The 21880-nt window shown below is 40.3% G+C and overlaps 1 protein-coding gene across 1 annotated transcript in view; it reads right to left on the reverse strand.

Annotated features, from left to right (window-relative positions):
• LOC116285931 (P protein-like) overlaps positions 1–21880 on the reverse strand; it is a 186513-nt gene that overhangs the window by 157253 nt on the left and 7380 nt on the right. Inside the window, exon 2 of the mRNA XM_072940872.1 lies at positions 11548–11841. Coding sequence (XP_072796973.1) covers positions 11548–11841 — 294 coding nt within the window. The remainder of the gene's footprint in view (positions 1–11547; positions 11842–21880) is intronic.

A 21880-nucleotide genomic window follows, 5' to 3' on the forward strand; every position in this document is an offset into this window, starting at 1 on the left:
TCAAAAACAAACCCTAGGAATAAACTTAACTAAGGAGGTGAAAGGCCTGTACACTGAAAATTATAAAACACTGATGAACATTTTAAAGAGAATCAAAGAAATGGAAAGATATCCTGTGCTCTTTTGGAAGAATTAATTTATTATTAAAATGGCCATACTACACAGAGCAGTTTACAGAGTTAATGCAATCCCTATCAAAATGTCCATGACATTTTTACAGAACTAGAATAAATAATCCTAAAATTTATATGGAATCACAAAAGACCCCAAGTTGCTAAAGCAATACTGAGGAAAAAAGAACAAAACTAGAAGTATAAAACTTCCAGATTTCAAACTATACTACAAAGCTACAGACATCAAAACAGCAAGATACTGGTGCAAAAACAGACTCAAAGATCAGCGGACAGAATAGACAATCCAGAAATAAACCCACGCATCCATGGTCAATTAATCTATAACAAAGGAGGCAAGAATATACAGCAGAGAAAAGGCAGTCTCTTCAATAATTGGTGCCGGACAGCCACATGTAAAACAAATTAGAACACTCCCTCACACCATACACAAAAATAAACTCAAAATGGTTTAAAGAACTAAATGTAAGACATGACACCATAAAGCTCCTAGAATAGAACACAGGGGAAATATTTTTGAATGTGAATCTTAGCAATATTTTCTGAGATCAGTCTCCCACAGCAAAAAAATAAATAAAAGCAAAAAAAAAAAAAAAAAAGGAGGGAGAACCCAACCAACTTAAGAGCTCTTGCATAGCAAAGGAAACCATCAACAAAACAAAAAGACAACCTACAGAACAGGAGAAAATATTTCCAAACAATGCAACCAACAAGGGGTTAATATCCAAAATACACAAATAGCTTATATAACTCAGTATCAAAAAACAAACAATAGAATTTAAACAATCAATATAAGACTTATATAGACATTTCCCCAAAGAAGACAAACATGTGGCCAACAGGTACATAAGAGATGCTCAGTATTTCTAATTATTAGAGAAATGCAATTCAAAACCACAATGAGATATCACCTTACACCTGTCAGAATAACTATCAACAAAAATCTACAAATAACAAATCTGACAAGGAGGTGGAGAAAAAGGAACTCTCATACACTGTTGGTGGGAATGTAAAAGGTGCTGCCACTGTGGAAAACAGTACGGAGATTCCTTAAAAACTGAAAATAGAACTACCATATGATGCAGCATTTCCACTCCTGGGAATACATTCAGAAAAATGAAAATACTAATTCAAAAGGATACATGCACCCCAATGTTCAGAGCAACATATTTACACTAGCCAAGACATGGTAGCAACCGCAGTACCCAATAGCAGATGAGTGGATAAAGAAGATGTGCCCCCCCCCACACAATGAAATATTACTCGGCCATAATAAAGAATAAAATATTGTCATTTGCAACAGCATGGGTGGGCCTAGAGAATATGCAACTCAGAGAAATACAAATACTATATTACTTCTATGTGGAATCTAAAAAATAATGCATATGCAAAGCAGAAACAGACTCAAAGACATGGAAAACAAACGTGTGTTTACCAAAGGGGAGAGAGAAAGGGAGGGACAAATTGGGGGTTATGGGATTAATAGATACAAACTACTACACATCAGATACATAAGCAAAAAGGATTTACTGTATAGCCCAGGGAATTATACCCATTATCTTGTAACAACCTATAATGGAACACAATCTATAAAACTATTGAATCTCTTATGCTACGCACCTGAAACCAATACAATATAAATCAACCATACCTCAATTAAAATATATATACATATAAAATAACAGCTTTAAGTACTATGCAACCACACTGGCAGCGTTTACAATATATTGCTACATAAAGGAAATACAACATAAGACACGCAGCATGGGCACAGCTATGTAAAAATACGTTTCACACGTGGGAGGCGGCCAGAGGGAGCACAAGCAAATGTCAGAAGACAGTAATATTTGTGGTGATACAATTTCCCCCCTTCAAGTTATAAACTTTCAGCAACTTATTTATTTTGATTTGGTAATAATAACATGCAGGAACCAATGACAGAAGCAAAATCTGACTTTCAGTAATTTATCTTCATTATTTTAAATACAGTCTCTCAAATTTGCTTCCCCCATCCCACCTGCCATCAAGTAGCATGACTGCTAAATGGAAAACTGAAAGAAAATTAGCTAATTTTGACATGGCAAATTGTAAGGTCAGTTAATTCCTGATTGCAGAAACAATCTGAAAAATAAATTACTTTCTCCGCTGATAAGAAATAAATCTTCCTACGTAAACTTGTCTGAGAATAAATACATAATTTAGGATTGCCAGCCTGACAAGAGTCTGCGTTTAAGCCCACCTCTTAGCTCTTCTGTGTTATTTGACAATAAAAGGGGGCACCCCTTCAAAACTTTCTGAATCTGAGACTCAAAACCACGCTGAACTTAGATAAGGGAATGAGGAGGAGAGAGAAGAAACGGGGGAGGCTTGTGAAACACTGTTAATTTTTCTATGAAGAAAACTACCATATTGGAAAGAAATCCATTTCCCTTTAACTTGGCAATTTTGTTTGTTCTTTGTCATTGCAAATGTATGAACAATGTATGCCTTTCACTTGGAGGCCTCGAGCAACAAAGGGTGGAGGTCCTCAGGGGGGACAGGTAGCAGGCAGCATCCAGAAGTTTCCAGCAGAGCTCCAGGGCTGCAGCTACAAGAGGAGGTCCAGGATCCCAACGACAAGAGGCGGGATGCCACCAGAACAAAGTCTGGCTTCTCTATTTCTTTGTTGTTTATTCTGCTGTTATAGGATCATTGTTGGAAGAGGACAAAATCAGAGCTGGGGAGGATGGCAGAGTAGGAAGACCCTGAGCTCACTTCCTCCCATGGGGCACACCAGAATTAACAATTGACAGAGCAACTATCAATGAGACAGAACTGAAGGCCAGCAGGAAGCATCTTCTACAACTAAAGGTACAAAAAAGGAACCATGAGACGGGTGTAGGGGGGGTGGATTCACAGTATAATCCAGTCCCATCCCTCTGGGTGGGTGACCCACACATGGGAGGTTAATTACAATTGCAGTGGTTCCCCCTAAAGAGCAAGGGATCCAAGCCCCACATTGGGCTCCTTGGACCAAAGGTCGTGCCCTGGGAAGAGGAAACCCCAGAACATCTGGCTTTGAAGGTCAGCATGTCTTACAGTCAGGAGACCCAGAGGGCTGTGGGAAATAGAGATTCCATTCTTAAAGAACACAGAAAATCTCACAGGCTCTGGGATGCAGGACAGAAGCAGTAATTTGAAAGAGTCTGTGTCAAACGTACTTGATGACCTGGGAGGGTCTCCCAGAGAGGCAGGAGATAACTGGTGTTCACCCTGGGGGCACAGATGCTGGGGGAAGCCACTTTGGGAAGCTCTACCATAAGGACACAGGTGCTGCCAGCACCATTTCGGAATCCTCCCTCCAGCTTACTAGCACCAGAACCCAGTCCCACTCACCAGCCTGTTGGCACCAGTACTGGGACTCCTCAGTTCAAGCAACTAGCAGGTGGGGACACATCCCCACTCACCAGTAGGCTGGCTGCCTTTGGACTCACAGCCACCCAGAAATACAGCACCACCCAGCAGAGGGCACAGGACCTGGCCCCGCCCACTAGTGCACCTGCATTAGCCCCAAGACCTCTATGGCCTGCTGTGAGCCAGCACCGCCCACCAGCGGGCCAACACCAGCTCCAAGACAATGGATCCTTCAGCCAGTGACACCAGTATCCAGCTCCTCCACCAAGCGAGAGCTGGTACTTGCCCCAGGACCCTCAGGACCCTGTCCCCGCCCACCAGTAGGCTGATATCAGCCCTGGAATATCTGGGACCCCTCAGTCGGTCACCCCCACACATCAGAGTGCCAGGATGAGCTCTGGGACCCCCTGCAACTTGCAGCCAGAGACCCCAGGACCTAGTTGAGCCCACTAGCGGGCTGACACCAAATCCGGGACATCCAGGGCCCTGGGCTCTGAGACCCCAATTCCCAAGTCTACTCACCAGCAGGCTAGCACTAGCACTGTGACCCTCACTGGGCCTAAGCCCCACTTACCAGCAGGCTGACACCAGCTCCAGGAGCCCCAAAGGCCCAGCCAAGCCCACCAGCAGGCTGATACCATGTGTGGCAGTCATGTGTGCCATGTGTGGCAGCCACGGGCAGCCAACACCAGCCCTGGGATCCTTTGCTCCACAGCTAAAGACCTCGTGACCCAGCCCCACCCATCAGCTGCCAGCAACCTCTACAATAGGCAGGGCCTGGCAATCAGCCAGACTGGGGGCCAGCCATACCTGCCAGACCACCCATAGTAGTCAGCCTGTCACAACAGAAGAACTCAGGCAGCCTAAATAGGGCTAAAGCATACAGCCCTCGTGACTAGAGGCGAGTGTGCTGCTGGGACACATAGAATGTCTCCTACATAAGGCCACTCCTCCAAGATTGGGAAATGTAATAACCATCCTACCCAATGCATAGAAATAAAAATAGAGAATTAGGCAAAAGGAGGTGACAGAGAAACATGTTCCAAATGATGGAACAAGATAATACACCAGAAGAACAAAGTCAAGTGGAGATAAGCACCCGATAGAGTTTCCAAGGTAACAACCATAAAGATGCTTAAGGAACTCGGGAGAAGAATGGATGAACACAGTGAAAAGTTTAATAAAGACTTTAAAATATGTAAAGAAAAAGCAAACTGAGCCAAAGAATATAATAACTGAAATAAAAAATATACTAGAAGGAATTCACAATAGACTAGATGATAGAGAAACAGATCAGTGAGCTGGAAGACAGAGTAGTAGGAATAACACAAGCTGAACAGAAAAAAGTAAGAAGAATTTTTTTAAAAAATGGAAGTTTAAGAGACTTGTGGGGCAACATGGAAGATATGAACATTTGCATTATACGGGTCCCAGAAGAAAGAGAAAAAAGGGGGCAGAGAACTTATTTGAAGACATAAGATCTGAAAATTCCCCTAACCTAGGAAAGGAAACAGACCTCCAGTTCCAGGAAGCACAGAGAATTCAAACAGGATCAACCCAAAGAGATCCACACCAAGACAAATTGTACTTAAAGTGGCAAAAATTAAAGATAAAAAGAGAATATTAAGAACAGCAAGTGAAAAACTAGGAGGGAACTCTCATAAGGCTGTCAGCTGACTTTTCAGCAGAAACTCTACAGGCCAGAAGGGAGTGGCTTGATATATTTAAAGTGATGAAAGGGAAAAACTTACAACTAACAATACTTTACCTGGTAAGGCTTTAATTCATATTCATCATATTCATTTTTGATGGACAGATTAAGATTTTCATAGATAAGCAAAACCTAAAAGTGTTCAGCACCACCAAATCAGCTTTACAAAAATTATTAAAGGAGTTTCTCCAAGCAGAAAAGAAAAGGCCACACCTAGAAATAAGAAAATTTCTAAAGGAAAAATCTAATTGGCAAATATACAGTTAGGATAATAGATCAACTACTTATAAAGACAGTAGGAGCTTAAGAGACAAAAGTAGTAAAATCATTTATATCCACAATAAGTAGTTAAGAGATACACAAAAAGATATGAACTATGATGTCAGAAATAGTAAAATGATGGGGAGTAAAAATGCCAGGTTGTCAAAAGGCATTTAAACTTAAGAGATCACCAATTGAAAACAATTACATATATATGGGGGGGGGGGAAGAGAGATTGCTATATATAAAACTCACGGTAACTGCAAACCAAAAATCTATAATAGATACATACACACAAAAGAGAAAGGAATCCAATCATAACACTAAAAACAGTCATCAAATCAAAAGTGAAGAGAGAAAAAAAAAACCCACAAAATGACCCAAAACTAACAAACAAAATGGCAATAAGTATATACTTATCAATAACTACTTTGAATATAAGTGAACTAAATGTTTCATTCTAAAGACACAGAGTGGCTGAATGGATATAAAAACAAGGCCCATATGTATGCCACCTACAGGAGACTCATTTCTGATCTAAAAACACACACACACTGGAAGTGAGTGAAGAGGGAAAAGATATCCTCCAGAAATGGAAAAAAAATAAAATAAAGCCAAGGTAGCAGTACTTATCAAACAAAACAGACTTTAGGGGGTGGAGGTTTAGCTCAGTCACAGAGTACATGCTTAGCACGCACGAGGTCCTGAGTTCAATCCCCAGTACCTCCATTTGAAAAAAAAAGAAGAAAAAATTTAAAAACAAATAAAATAGACTTTAAAACAAAGAGACTTTAAAACTGTCATAAGAGACAAAGAAGGACAATACATAATGATAAAGGGATTAATCCAAGAAGATCTAACAATAGTAAATACACATGCACACAACATAAGACAACCTAAACACACAAATCAAATATTAACAGACACAAAGGGAGAGACTGACAATAACATAATAATAATAGGGGGCTTTAGCACCCCACTTACATCAATGGACACATGACCCAGACAGAATATCAATAAGGAAACACTGGCGTTAAACAACACAGTAAACCAAATGTACTTAATAGATATCTACAGGATGTTCCATTCAAAACCAGTAGAATACACATTCTTGTACACATGGGACATTCTCCAGGACAGTTCATGTATTAAGTCACAAAACAATTTCAGTAAATTTGAGAAGACTGAAATCATATCAAGCATCTTTTCCGACCATGACACTATGAGACCATCAATCAACTACAAGAACAAGAGCTGCAAGAAAAACAAATACATGGAGGCTAATCAATATGCTACTAAACAACTAATGGGTCACAGAAGAAATCAAAAAATACCTGGAGACAAATGAAGACAAAAACACAACAATCCAAAACCTGTGGGATGTAGCAAAAGCAGTTCTAAGAGGGAAGTTTATAACAATTCAAGCCTACCTCAGGGTACAAGAAAATCTCAAATAAACAACCTAAGCTTACACCAAAAGGAACTAGAAGAAAAAGAACAAAACTCAAAGTTAACAGAAGGAAAGAAATCATAAAGATCAAAGCAGAAATAAATGAAATAGAGACCAAAAAACAATTTAAAAGATCAATGAAACTATGAGCTGTTTATTTGAAAAGATAAACAAACTGATAAACCTTTAGCCAGACTCATCAAGAAAAAAGAGGGCACAAATCAATAAAATCAGAAATGAAAAAGACGTTATACAAATACAAAAGATCATAAGAGATTACCAAAAACAATTTTCAATGAAATACACAACTGAGAAGAAATGGACAAATTCCTAGATATATACAAACTCCAAAGACTGAAGCAGGAAGAAACAGGAAACATGAACAGACAAATTACCAGTAATCAAACTGAATTAGAAATTTTCAAAAACTCCAACAAACAAAAGTCCATGACCAGATGGCTTCACAGGTCAATTCTACCAAACATTTAAAGAAGCATTAACACCTATCCTTCTTAAACTACTCTAAGAAACTCAGAGAGAAAGAAACACTTCTGAACTCTTTCTGCAAGGCCAGTATCACCCTGATCTCCTTACCAGAAAAAGATATCTTAAAAAAAAAAAAAAGAAAATTACAAGTCAATATCACTGATGAACACAGATGCAAAAATCCTCAATAAAATATTGGCAAATCAAACTCAACAATACATAAACGGATCTTACATGATGATAAGTGAGATTTATCCCAGGGGTGCAAGGATGGCTCAACATCCACAAATCAATCAATGTGATTCACCACATTAACAAACTGAAGAATAAAAATCATATGACCACTTCAATAGATGAAGAAAAAGCTTCTGACAGAATTCAACATTTATTCATGATAAAAACTCTGAACAAAGTGAGTATAGAGGGAACATACCCCAACATAACAAAGGCCATATATGACAAGCTCACAGCTAACATCATATTCAATAGTGAAAATCTGAGAGCATTTCTTCTAAGATGAGGAACAAGACAAGAATGCCCACTCTCACCTTCTTTATTCAACACAATATTGGAAGTCACAGCCACAGCATCCGACAAGAAAAAGAAATAAAAGAATCCAAAGTGGAAAAGAAGGAAACCTGTCACTGTTTGCAGATAATGTGATACAATACATAGGAAATTCTAAATATGCCACCAAGAAACTATTAGAACTCATCAATGAACTTGCAGGATATAAAATTAATATACAGAAATCTGTTTCTATACTTGCAATGAACTATCTAGAAGAACAAAGCAAGAAAATAATCCCATTTACAATTGCATCAAAAAGAATAAAATACTTAGTAATTACTCTAAACAAGAAGATAAAACACCTACACTTGGAAAACTATATGATGTTGATGAAAGATCACCATCCTAAATGGATGACACAAACAAATGGAAAGATAAACTGTGCTCATGGATTAGAATTAATATTGTTAACATGATCATACTACCCAAGGAAATCTAAAGATTCAATGCAATACTTATTGAAACACCAATGGCATTTTTCCTGGAACTTGAAGAAATAATTCTAAAATTTGTATGGAAACACAAAAGATGCCAAATAGTACCACCCAGCCCCAAAAACCTTAAAAAAGAGCAAAATGGGATGCATCATGCTTACTGATTTCAAACTATACACAAAGCTGCAGCAATCAAAACAGCATGGGACTGGCACTGATAATAATAATAATAACAATAATAATAATAATAACAATAACAATAATAACAATTAATAATAATAATAATAATAATAATAAAAAAACAAAAAGACACATAGCTTAGTAGAATAAAAGAAGAGAGCCCAGAAATAAACCCACATTTACATGGGCAATTTATCTATGACAAAGGAGGCAAGAATATACAATGGAGAAAAGACAGTTCTTCCACAAGAGGTGCTGGGAAAACTGGACAGACCCTGCCCACTTGAACCTTGAGATGCTGCAGCCCCCGCTGACCACGTGTTCTCACCCCATCCATGAAAGACCCTGAGCTGAGGACCCAGCTAAGCCAGGCCCAGATTCATGACTCACAAAACTGTGAGAAAACAATTATGTGTTGTTTTAAGATGCTAAATTGTGGAGTACTTTGTTACACGGCAGTAGATAACTAACACTCTCTTCCTTCCTGCTTCCTATGTACAGATACCCTGATTTTAATAGTTCTAAGAAAACACTTACTAACCAGTTTGTACACAAGTGGTGTAACTGATCTGAGAAACTGCCTCTGGGCTTCCTGGCAGCAAAAAGACAAGGAGGCACAACAGGCTACAAACCCCTGCCCGCTTCCCTCCTGCTCAAAACTAGCAGCAGATAAACAGGTTGTAAGGAGACTGTTCTCACAGAGCTAAAAAGTATGAAATCCCAAATTATCTTTTCAGCACAAGATAAAGTAATCTATTCTTGGCCTCTCATAGCATTCTTTAGTTTTATTCATTCTCTTCACAAATCTGTAATAGTTTAAAATTTTTAAATCCACTGATGTTACAGAGTTGGTGTTGTTGCCAACCTAATGGCTTCCATCTTCCTTCACCTATGTTAGGTTTAAAAGATCTGCACATCTTATCACCCATAAGAACACTTGTTCTTTTCACTTTCCACTTATCTTCATGAAACAAGAAGGACAAAATATAAGGAATCCTTGAAGCAACCTTTAGACAGAGACGCTTTGGGGACCACCAGGTAACACCGCACCTGCGGGCCCAGGAGCTGCATGTCATTTCATGAGCTCGGCTAAGTGCACCTGTGGGGTGCACTATGTCCTCCACACTTGCAGACACTAACACAGAGCTGGTCCTTTTCTTAGGTGCTGTTGACTGAAATAAAATGCACAACTGAAAAGCTGAGAGCTATGTTTTATTCGGCATACATTTCTGAGGACTTAAGCCCCAGATGACAGCCTCTCAGATCGCTCTAAAAGACTGTTCCAAAGTGGCAAGGTGAAAGCCAAGATATATGAGTTTTTGCAACAAAGATCAGGTCATCAGAGCACCAAAAGGTTACTGTTAATTAAAGAAAACCAGATACCTCAAGTTAAGGAATTTAGCACTTTTCTATGCATAGGAAGGTGCAAAGGTCTGGGCTCACTGAAATCACTCCTTTAATGGGCACCTAGCTGCCCAGGGCCAGCGTCCTGTTCTTTCCCATCCTGAGTTCCCTCAGGGGGCACCGCTAGGGTGACTGCAGAGCCAGGCTGCCTGCTTGTCTGCATTCTGAGTTCCCTGTGCTCACTGTCAGGGGGTGGTGGTAGTGGCTGATGGCTGGATGCCAGCATCCTTTATTTTACTGACATAGCTGGCAATATTTTTCATTCACACAGTCCACACTGCAGGACTAACCATGGCTACTCTTGAGGGGCTGTTGTAAGCTGCCCCTGGCAGTGTTCTGGTTGCTCTTACTCCCTCTCCTGGCAATTCATCAGGGGGAAGTGTGTCTCAAGAGTGCTCACCTCTGCAGCCCTGGGTCCTCACTGGCCTCATCTGTGGTGGGGTCCCCTTCCACAGCCATTGCCTCTTGGCTGCATCAACTCTCAGCGCCGCACCCCTGAGGGCTGGGCCTTTGCCCTGCTGAGATTTCCAGGCTAGCTCCCCAGGCCCTGTACCTACTTTCTACTCTGCTCTTGGGGAAGGTGAAAACTTCTGGGCTCTGTCCTCACAATATGGGGACACAGAGGTATGAGCAAGCTGCACAAAAGGCCTTCTCTTGCCCCCCAGCTTTCCTACCATCCTCAGATGACTGCTGGTGCAGCCCAGCTGCCTCCCCAGCCCCCAGTGTGCCCCACCTCCTCCCCTCGACTCTGCCCAGAGTCAGGACCTCCCGCCCATAAATCCCACGGTGGGTGTCCTCAGGTCACCTCCTGGTGCACTGAAGGAATAAGTAAGGAGAAAGAACTTGGAAAACACTTACTCTCTTGATTTTCCAGACTCTCATCTCACTGCAAACTCTTTTTCTGGAATTCAGAATCCCATTAGCCTTGCATCCTTTTAGGACTGGGTAATCAGTATGCCCTACACGGGCACCACAGACACCTACTCATAGGATGCTGCTTTTATACGTATTTGCTGTCTTCACGTCAGTAAATACTTAAATGTTTATCAAAGTTTTCTTTTTCAAGTAAATCTAGAATTCTTTGATATGAAAAACAATATTCAGTTGATTCACTTAATATATTTATAGGAATAAAACATGTTCAAATATATATATGTTTCGAAGCTTCATGTAATACTTTTAATGCCCTGAATAATATAGTAAATGCTAAGCCTTCCCGTCAAAAATTTGCTTTTCTTTGACACAACATTGTAAAATGACTATAAATCAATAAAAAATGTTAAAAAAAATTGCTTTTCTGTTTTTTATTATCTTTCAGATTTACCTTAGCCACACTTTAGAAAATAGCGTTCATTCCAAATAGGCCAGGAAATTGATCTAACGCTGGAAAGATTCACCCATAACATCTGAAAGTTTTTCCCACCAAAACATCTGCGGGAACTATGCTCACGGAAAGCCAAAATCGGTGAACTACTGTGGGAAAATGTGGGAATTCACACCTCCAAGATAAAATTGTTTCAAACTTACCTCTGCTCCATGAGGAACGAGCCCAAATCCGGGTCCACGGCAGCCCGGCAACTCCGCCCGGCTGCCCCCCGGGGGTGGGGGCCCAGCGGGTCTGCCTGGCTGACTCCCCGCTGTGGCCTGGGGTTGCTGGTGTGGGGCCCCACCAGCCCCGGCCCACCCCGGCCAGCACTCGCGGGGGCAGACGTCTGATGTATCTCCATCTCCAGCACGCCGGAGGCCAGCTGGCCATCTTTGCTCTCTAGACGCATGCTTCTGCTGGCCCTCTTCTCACTAAGGTCAGCCAGGGAGAAACCACTGTTGATAAAAAGGGAATATCATTTGCACCTGGGGGATTCATACTCCTGAGTGGTACAGCAGAAACACCTCTTACACCGAGGCCCTTCCTGTGTTTCAGCCTTCTAACATAGGGAAAACTGTGGCTACGCATCTCTAAGGGTGTGTTTTAGCACATTTCACACCAGCACTGACCTAACTATTCAACAACAGAGTATTAAGCAAATTGTGACATATACACAGTAGGAAATACCATGCAAACATGAAACATGCTCTCTAGAGACATACTGATATTAGGAACCACTTAAAACATGATAAACACCATTGATACACTAGGATATATTCCTTGAAATAAATATGCACCTAGTATATACATAGAACAGAAAACCAAAAAACACAGCCTCCAAATCATGGCTGTCTCTGGGTGGCGGAGTTACAGATGACTGGGGCATTCTCCTTTGTCTTTGTCTCTGATTAATGATTTTTGTATCTACTAAACAAGTACCTCTGCAGTGAGAAAATAATAATACCTATTATAAATATGAGAAAAATGACTACACTTGCAAGGCTATGGTGTTCTACTTTGGGGATTATGTCTCAACCCACTGCCACTTACTTGTGCACAGCTGGTAGCATCCCACAACCCCAAAGTGACCAGCAGCAACAGTTCGCTATCAAGAGTTGCTATGAAGCCCAAATCATTGTGAGCTAATTTTGAGAAGGATTTGCAGCACTGAGAAGCAATGTACATGTCTGTGGGGTGGAAGGAATGTAGCTCGTGGTGCACCATTCCTTGCCACTCAGTTCACAGAGACTTGCAATGCCCCATGATCACAGATTCTGGACGACGTGTAGGAATTCCAAGCAAGCGCAAGGTAAGTGTGCTATGTCTACAACTGAGTGATGGTGGCGCTGAAAGCCCAAGAGGCCACACTTTCTGGTGGAATCACAATTTACTTTAAATTTGGAAAGGCAACAGCTTTTGAAGAAAACAGATGTGACCAAGGAAGTCTTAGTATTTCCTTATTACTATGATTTCCCTGCTTTAACCCACTCCTTCTGTTGAAAAGATAACTTAATGACTTTCTCATCAGTAAGCAGAAGACAGAAAGTGCCGATAGAATGTGCTTGTATCAAAAGGTGAAATAAATTTGACACAACATTGTAAAATGATTATAAATCAATAAAAAATGTTAAAAAAAAAAGACATTGACATCCTTAAAGAGTGAAAAAAAAAGGTAAAATAAAAATATTAGAGTTCGTTTTCATGCAGTGTGTCCGTTGCCTGGTAGGAACAAAATCCATATGCACATCTGAGCTACAAAATACAAATAAATTGTGTCACATCTATGATTCCACCTACAAGTTAAATGCTCTCATTTTGCAGTTTAAACTGATGTTGTGAAACATAAAGATGAACAATAAAATATATGATAATTTAAATTTTTCTTTACTTAGAAAAATAATATTGATTAAATATATTGTAATAATCTTTAATGAAAAAGAATATGAAAATGAATATATGTATATATATGGATGACTGGGAACTGGGACATTATGCTGTACACCAGAAATTGACACATTGTAATTGACTATACTTCAATGAAATAGTAATAATAATAATAATATTGAACAGCAACTTAAAACACCATGACAAAACAAGAGAGACTGTGGGGAAAAGGAAAACTTTTATATTTTAGTACTGTTAACAGCACTTTTTTCCTGCATTTTGAACAAGGAGCCCCACATTTTCATTTTCCATTGGGTCACACAAATTTTGCACTAGGTCCCCCTCTCCCCCCTTCAGTGAGTTTACAAAGGTCTCCTCTTAGCTCTCCACTGTCATCAACTCCCCTCCCTAAAGCACTCCAGCTGCTTTAGGACTTGGCATTGGAATACACCCACCCACCCCTTAGTACTCTGACGGCTGTCTTCCTGGCCATTCTTCTGCATTCTCTGCAGAGCCGAGCCCTGGTCTGTGGTGTCTGTCTCTCTCTCTGTCTCTGTCTGTCTCTCTCCCTCTCCCTCCACTACTATACCTGTCATTCTGTGGCTTCAGCATCTACACCCTGGGCCCTCAGTTATGTGAGTGTCGCACAGGCAGGAAGCTGGCCTGCTCCCACGTCAGCCACCACCATCACATCCTCACTCCCCTTTCCCAGGTGAGACTCTGTGGTCCAGCAGACACTCTCCTTTTACTTGCCTCCTCTTGCATTCTGTCAAGGTCTCCTGATACATGAGTTCTCTATTGCTGCATAACAAATTATCACAAAATCAGCAGCTTAACACAACACACATTTATAACCCAGAGCGTCAGTGGGTCAGGGCCACTGGGGCAGGCTTAACTGAGTCTTCTGCCTACGATCTCAGGTGTCACTGGGCTGGGAAAGAATCCACTTCCAAGACCACTCGGTGTTGGCAGAATTCACTTCCTGGTGGCTGCAGGGCTGAGGGCCAGCTTCTCGTCAGCTGTCGGCTGGAGGCCACCCTCACTTCCCACAGGCTTCCTGCAGCCCCTGCTTATGTGGGCCCCCATACATCTGCTCACTTTATCAAGCAACAGTGAGCATCTCCAGGGCGAGTCAACCAGCAAGGAAGAGCTTCATAGACTGTAACACAGTCACAGTGTAACATCCTGTCCATCACCCTTACCATCTTCTATCGGTTGGAAGCATCCTCACCCAAGGGCAGGGGATCGTCACATAAAAGCAGGAACACCAGGCAGTAGGGATCACGGGGCACCCCCTGGAGTCTATCTGCTGCCTGTGGCAAGACCCCAAGCCCGGCTTGCTCCTTAAGTGGCTGGATGTGGCCATGGAGAACCCTGGGTGCTGCTCACGGTCTCACCTTGTCTCCACATTCAGGGTTCCCGGGGGGCCCCAGCACCGCCCAGAAATCCTACTGCATCTCCCAAGGCAATTTTCATTCATGCTCTCCTCCACCTCCCTTATATATCTTCCCTCCTTTTCTTTGTTTAATTAATTTTTTAAGCTTTTTTTTTCCCCTTTAATGGAGGTACTGGGGATTGAACCCAGGACCTTGTGCATGCTAAGCATGTGCTCTACCACTGACCAATTTCCCTCCCACTCCTTTTCCTCCTTTTCTATCTCACCCACTGACTTTGCCTCTTCCTTCCGTCATTGATGGAATCAGCCAGGGTCCCAGAAGGAAATGGAAGCTGCTCTGAGTACATAATCAAAGAAACTGGTGACATGGGAGGTGGATGTGCTGAGAAGCTTACTAGAGGCCGGAGACTAGCAGCAGCTGGAAACCTCCACCCACCGGGAAGAAGGTGAGTGCAGAAACCACGGCGGGCCTTTCTGAGAGGAGCTGGGGCCCCAGGAGAGATGCTCTGTAAAGCAGGGTGAAACAGCGCCAAGCACTGGCCTCTTGCTTCCTCGGTCCCCCGGCAGAGACGCCTGCCGGCCAAACTCAGCAGGAAGCTGCTGACCCAGGAGCCAGAGCCGGACCCAGACACTGAGATTCAGAGCAAAGGGCAGCGAGGGCAAGGAATGTCTCCAAGGGCAATAAGTCCCAGGACTGGCACACGGACAAAATGAGGCCATGAGGATACAGTGCCCAGCCTCCCAAGGACACGCCTGCCTGCAGCCCTGGGGCACACTGGCGTCCGCCCACTCTCACCTGCTCAGACTGCTTTGTTACAGTTCCGCTCCTGTCCTGAATCCTGCAGGCCAGCACACAAACATACTATCACCACTAAAAAGATATATCTCAGGACCTGTGCTCCCAGCAACATAGAGTAGTAGAATGAAAAAACCTAACATTTTATATAAAATAACTGTGAGATGACTCTGAAAGGTGGGCAGAAGAAGGCAAACAAGTTAGGGACTCAAGAAATGACACAGCAGGGAGGCCCTTGGGTGTTTATTATGTCTCACCTGTCACCCAGACACGGAGCTGAAGAAGTCAGTGATCTGGAAACACTGACAGATGCAGACCAAAAATGCCCCCCAGGAAAAGTCTGACCTCTCTAGCCAGAGGAACAGGAGTGCAGCAGCCTAGCGGGATAGAAAGCTTTTGGATGGTAACTAGTCTACTGCAGCCAAACAGCGCAGACCCACATCCACCCAGACAGCAAAGGCCAGGTGGTGAGCCTAGACCCCACCTTCATCAGGCTGTAATAAGGGGCCCAGTCCCCCATCCCCACTCGGGTGGTGTCAGAGAAAGTGGACAGGGAGCTGGGACATTCATCTCTGCTGGGTGCTGGGGGCCCCACCTCCTTCCTATGCATGTTCCCCCCATGTAGGTGGAGACCACAAGGGGGAAACCTGAACCTCATCCCTACCCTGCAGTAAGAGAGACCCCTTGCCCTGCTTGCTGAGATGTCAGAGGAGAATCAGAACTTTCACCACTGTGCAGCAGTAGTGAGGCCACCACCCAACTGTGTCCTTAGAGGCCACACGAGGAGCCAGGGTGGTATGAGCAGAGGCCCAGTAGGAAGCCAGAGCTCCCACACCTCCACCCAGAAGTAAGAAGCCCTTCCCTACCTTGATATCAACTGAGGTCAAGTGGGGAACTTGGATTTCTAATCCCACCTGACAGCAATGAGGCAGGTACCAGGGCCCTCTGCTGGAGTGGTGTCAGAGGAAACCAGCTAAAAAGAAAGCTTAAATAGGAATTAGAGCCTCATAAGACTTGAAATGCGCAAGTCTCAGTCAAAATTACCTGTCACAGTGATAAGCAAGAAAAATCTCAACTTGAAAAAAAGGAGATGACAACACCAAAATGACACAGATGCTAAAATTATCTGACAAATATTTTTAAGGCAGCTGAAAAATGAAAATGCTTGAACAAGTAATAACAAATGAAACAAATGAAAAAAGTAGAATGTCTTAGTGAAGAAACAGAAAGCCTCAGCAAAGAAGAGCCAAATGGAACTGAAAAACACACTAGTAAAATTAAAAATTCAGTAGATGAGCTCAACAGTAAACGGAGGAAACAGAGAAAAGAATCAACAAATTGGAAGATAGAACAATTGAAATTACCTAACACGAACAACAGAGAAAAAAATTAACAGACCCTCAGGGACCTGTGGGACTATAATAAAAGGTATAATGTTCATATAATAAGAATCCCAGAAGTAGAAGAGGAATATTATATAGCTGAGAAAGTATCTGAAGAAATAATGTCTGAAAACTCCCAAAATTTGACAAAAACACATATACCTACAGATCAAAGAAGTTTAGTGAACCCTAAAGAAGATAAACACAAAGAAACCTACACCAAGGTATACTGTAGTCAAACTTTTGAAAACTGAAGACAAAGAAAAAAATCTTGAAACCGGCAAGAGAAAAATGACATATGTACCTATAAGGGAAAAAACTTCAAATGACAGAAACCATGAAGGCCAGAAGTGGCACCACATTTTTCAAGTAATGGAAGGAAAGAACTGTCAACCCAGAATCCTCTATCTAGTGAAAATATCCTTCAGGAATGTAGGGGAAATCAACACATTCTTAGATAAAAGAAAACTAAGAGATAAAGCTGTCTCAATTTGCAGATATGATTTCCTACATAAAAAAGTACCAAAAAAAAAAAACCTCACAGAACTAATAAGTGAGTTCAGGTCATAGAATACAACATAAATATTTCAAAATCTAGTATTTCTATATACTATCAGTGAACATACTGACATCAAAATTAAAAACATAATACCATTTGCAATTACTAAAAAGTTAGGCACATCTAATAAAACATATACAGACTCACATCCTGGAAACTACGCGATGCTGATGAAAAATCAAAGAAGATCCAAATAAATGGAGAGATAAATCAAGCTCATGGATTGGATGATTGAACACAGACAAGATGTTAATGTTCCCAAAACTGATAGACAGATTTAATGCAATGTCTATCAAAATTCCAGCAAGACTTTTTGCAGATATAAACAGTATTATTCTAAAATTTATATGGAAAAGCAAATGATTGAGAATAACTAAAACAATCTGGAAAAAGAAGATTAAAATGGGAGAAAACAATCTATTCGATTGCCAGTTTTACTCTATAGCTACAATAACAAAGAGTTTATGGTGTGGGCAGAGACATACACACATGGATCAATGCAACAGAACAGAGGACCTAGAAATAGGCTCACAGTATATGCCCAATGGATTTTGACAAAGGTGCAAAAGCAATTCAATGCAAGAAATACAGCCTGTTCAACAAACAATGTTTGAAAAATTGGACATTCACAGGCAAAGAAGGAAGGAAGGGAAGGAGGGAGGGAAGAAGAAAGGAGGGAGGAAGGAAGGAAGGAAAGAACTTTAGCTTTATCTTACATCCTATATGAAAGTTAATCCAAAATGGATCACAGACTTAAATGTAAAATGTAAAACTATAAGCTACAGAAGTAAACAAAGAAAAAAATCTTCAGGATCTAGGACTTGGCAAAGAACCTTAAACTTGACACCAAAAGCACAATCCATAAAAAAAAAAAAAACCTAATAAATTGAAATTCACCAAAAATTAAAAATGTTTGCCCTCTGAAAACTTGTTAGGAGGATGAAAAGATAAACTACAGGCTGGGAGAAAATGTTTGCCAATCACATATCCAGAAAGGGACATTCACATTATAGGAGTCTCAGAAGGAACAGAGAGAAAGAAAGGGATAGAAAATGTATTTGATGAAACAATGGATGAAAACTTTCCAAATATAAGGAAGGAAACAGATATCCATGTACTGGAAGCAGAGAGTCCCAAACAAGATGAACCCAAAGAGAGCCACACCAAAATACACCATAACTAAAATGGCAAAAGTTAAAGATAGAGAATTTTAAAAGCAGCAAGAGGAAAAAAATTGAGCCACATACAAAGGAACCACCATAAGGCTATCAGCTGATTTTTCTGCAGAAAACTTGCAGGCCACAAAGTAGTGGCATGACAAGTTTAAAGTGCTGAAAAGGAAAAGCCTACAATCTAGGATACTCTACCCAGCAAGGTTATTGCTCAGAACTGAAGGAGAGATAGAGCTTTAAAAAAAAAAAAGAATTTTTCAGACAAGCAAAAACTAAGAGTTCATCAATATTAAATTGACCGCAAAGAAAGAGTTAAAGGGTCTTCTCTAAGTGGAAAAGAAAAGGCTACAATAAGAAGTAAGAATTTATAGGAAAGGAAAAATCCCACTAGTATAAGCAAATATATAGTAAAGGCTGTGGATCAACCACTTAAATAAGCTAGTATGAAGATTACAAGACAAAAATTATAAAATCATAATAACTGAAAACTTCCCCAACTTGGGAAAGGAAACAGTCACTCAAGTCCAGGAAGCACAGAGTTCCACACAGGATCAACCCAAAGAGGAACACACCAAGGCACACAGTAATCAAATTGACAAAAATTAAAGATAAGGAGAAAATATTAAAATTAACAAGAGAAAAGCAACAGATAACACACAAGGGAACTCCCATAAGGTTATCAGCTGATCTCAGCAGAAACTCTACAGGCCAGAAGGGAGTGGCGTGATATATTTAAAGTGATAAAAGGAAAAAACTTACAACCAAGAATGCTCCATCCAGCAAGGCTCTCGTTCAGATTTGATGGAGAAATCAAAACCTTCACAGATAAATAAAAGCTAAAAGAATTCAGCACCACCAAACTAGCTTTACAACAAATGTTAAAGGAACTTCTCTAGACATCAAACCATAAGCAAAGAGAACAAAAAGAAGAAAGAGACAAAAAAAAAACCTACAAAAGATTGCTATGGCAATTCAGGGCCTTTCATGGTTCCATATAAATTTTGGAATTGTTTGTTCTAAAAAAATTATAAAATCAACTATAACTACACAAAAACAGTTGAGGGGTAGACATGAAGATGTAAAATGTAACATCGAAAACACAACACATGGAGGAGAGGAGTAAAAAAGTAGATCTTTTAGAATGCATTTGAACTTAAGTGATTATCATTTTACAACAAGTAGATATAGTTATAGGTCAACATACATGAACCCATGGTAACCACAAATCAAAAACCTACAATAGATACACAAAAACTAGAAAGAAAATACAAACATACCACTAAAGAAAATCACCACACCATAAGGGTAGAAACTAAAGAAGAAAAAAACAGAGAACTATGAAAACAACCAGAAAACAAGTAACAAAATGGTAATAAGTACATACCTGCCAATAATAACTTTAAATTTCCATAGACTAAATATTCCAATCAAAATAAAAGATATAGGGTGGTTGATTCAGTTTTTTTAAAGATCCATCTATATGCTGCCTACAAGAGACTCATTTCAGAGCTAAAGACACACAGATTGAAAGTGAGGGGATGAAAGTGAGGGGATGAAAAGGAAATGAAAAGAAAGCTGGGGAAGCAATATTCATATCAGAGTATTTAAGACTTTACAAACAAAGTCTATAACAAAAGACACGAGAGTATATAATGGTAAAGGGATCCATACAAGAAGAGGATATAACATTCCTTAACATATATGCACCTAATAAAGGAGCACCTAAATATATAAAGCAAATACTAACAGATGTAAAGAAGAAATTGATGATAGTACAAAATAGTAGGAGAGTTTACCACCCCACCTACATCAGTGGACAAAACATCTAGACAGAAATCAATATGGAAACAGTGGTCTCAGATGACACATTAGACCAGCTGAATTTACAGATGGATATCTATAGGACATTCTATCCAAAAATACACATTCTTTTCAAGTGCACAAGGAATGTTCTCCAGGATAGCTCACATGGTGGGCCACAAACAAGACTCAACACATTTAAGAGGACAGAAATTATATCAAGCATTTTTTCTGACCACAACAATATGAAACTGGAAAGCAAATATAGGAAGAAAAATGGGGAAAATAAATGAGCTATCAGAAATAGAAAGCAGGTAAATAATTCCATTTAAAATCTAATCAAAAGAATAAAATACTTAGGAATAAACTTAACCAAGGAGGTGAAGGACCTATATGCTGAAAACTATGAAATACCGATGAGGGTGACTGAAGATGATACAAATAATTGAAAAGATAGCCCATGTTCACGGATTGGAAGAATTAATATCGTTTACACAGACATACTACCCAAAACAATCTAGATTTCATGCAATCCCTATCAAAATATCCATCACATTTTTCATAGAACTAGAACAATCTTAACATTTATATGGAACCATAAAAGACCCCAAGTAGCCAAAGTGATCTTGGGGAAAAAGAATAAAGCTGGAGGTATCACATTGCCTGACTTCACACTATACTACAAAGCTATAGTAATTAAAACATTATGGTACTGGTACATAAACAGACACATAGGACCAATGTTCAATTAATCTATGACCAAGGAGAGAAGAATATACAATGGAGAAAAGACAGTCTCTTCAATAACTGGTGCTGGGAAAACTAGACAACTACATGTAAGAAGAATGAAATTAGAACATAGAAAATGTATATATACCACCATATATAAAAATAAACTCACTAGATTAAAGACCTACCTGTAAGACCTGAAACTATAAAACTTCTAAAAGAAAACATAGACAGCCTGCTCTTTAACATCAGTCTTAGCAGTTTTTGTTTTTTTTTGGCTCCTCAGACAAGGGAAACAAAAGCAAAAATTAACAAATGGGACTACATCAAACTAATCAGCTTTTTGCATAGTGAAGGAATCTATCAACTAAACAAAAAGTAAACCTACTGAATGGAAGATATTTGCCAATGATATGTCTTATAAGGGGTTAATGTCCAAATAATAGAAAGAACTCATACAACTCAACATCAAAAATACAAACCACCTGATTTTAAAATGGGCAGAAGACCTGAACAGACATTTTTTTCCCAAGGAAAACATACAGATGGCCAACAGGCACATGAAAAGATGCTCAACATCACTAATCATCAGGGAAATATAAGTCAAAATCACAATGAGAGATCACCTCACACCTGTCAGAATGGCTATTATCAGAAAAAACAAGAAATAACAAGTGTTGGGGAGGATGTGGAGAAAGGGGACCTTGTATACTATTGGTCAGAATGTAAATCAGTGCAGCCACTATGAAAAACAGTATGGTGGGTCCTCAAAAAAT

This window comes from Vicugna pacos, chromosome 17, assembly GCF_048564905.1.
Source record: "Vicugna pacos chromosome 17, VicPac4, whole genome shotgun sequence".
NCBI classification, from domain to species: Eukaryota; Metazoa; Chordata; class Mammalia; order Artiodactyla; family Camelidae; genus Vicugna; species Vicugna pacos.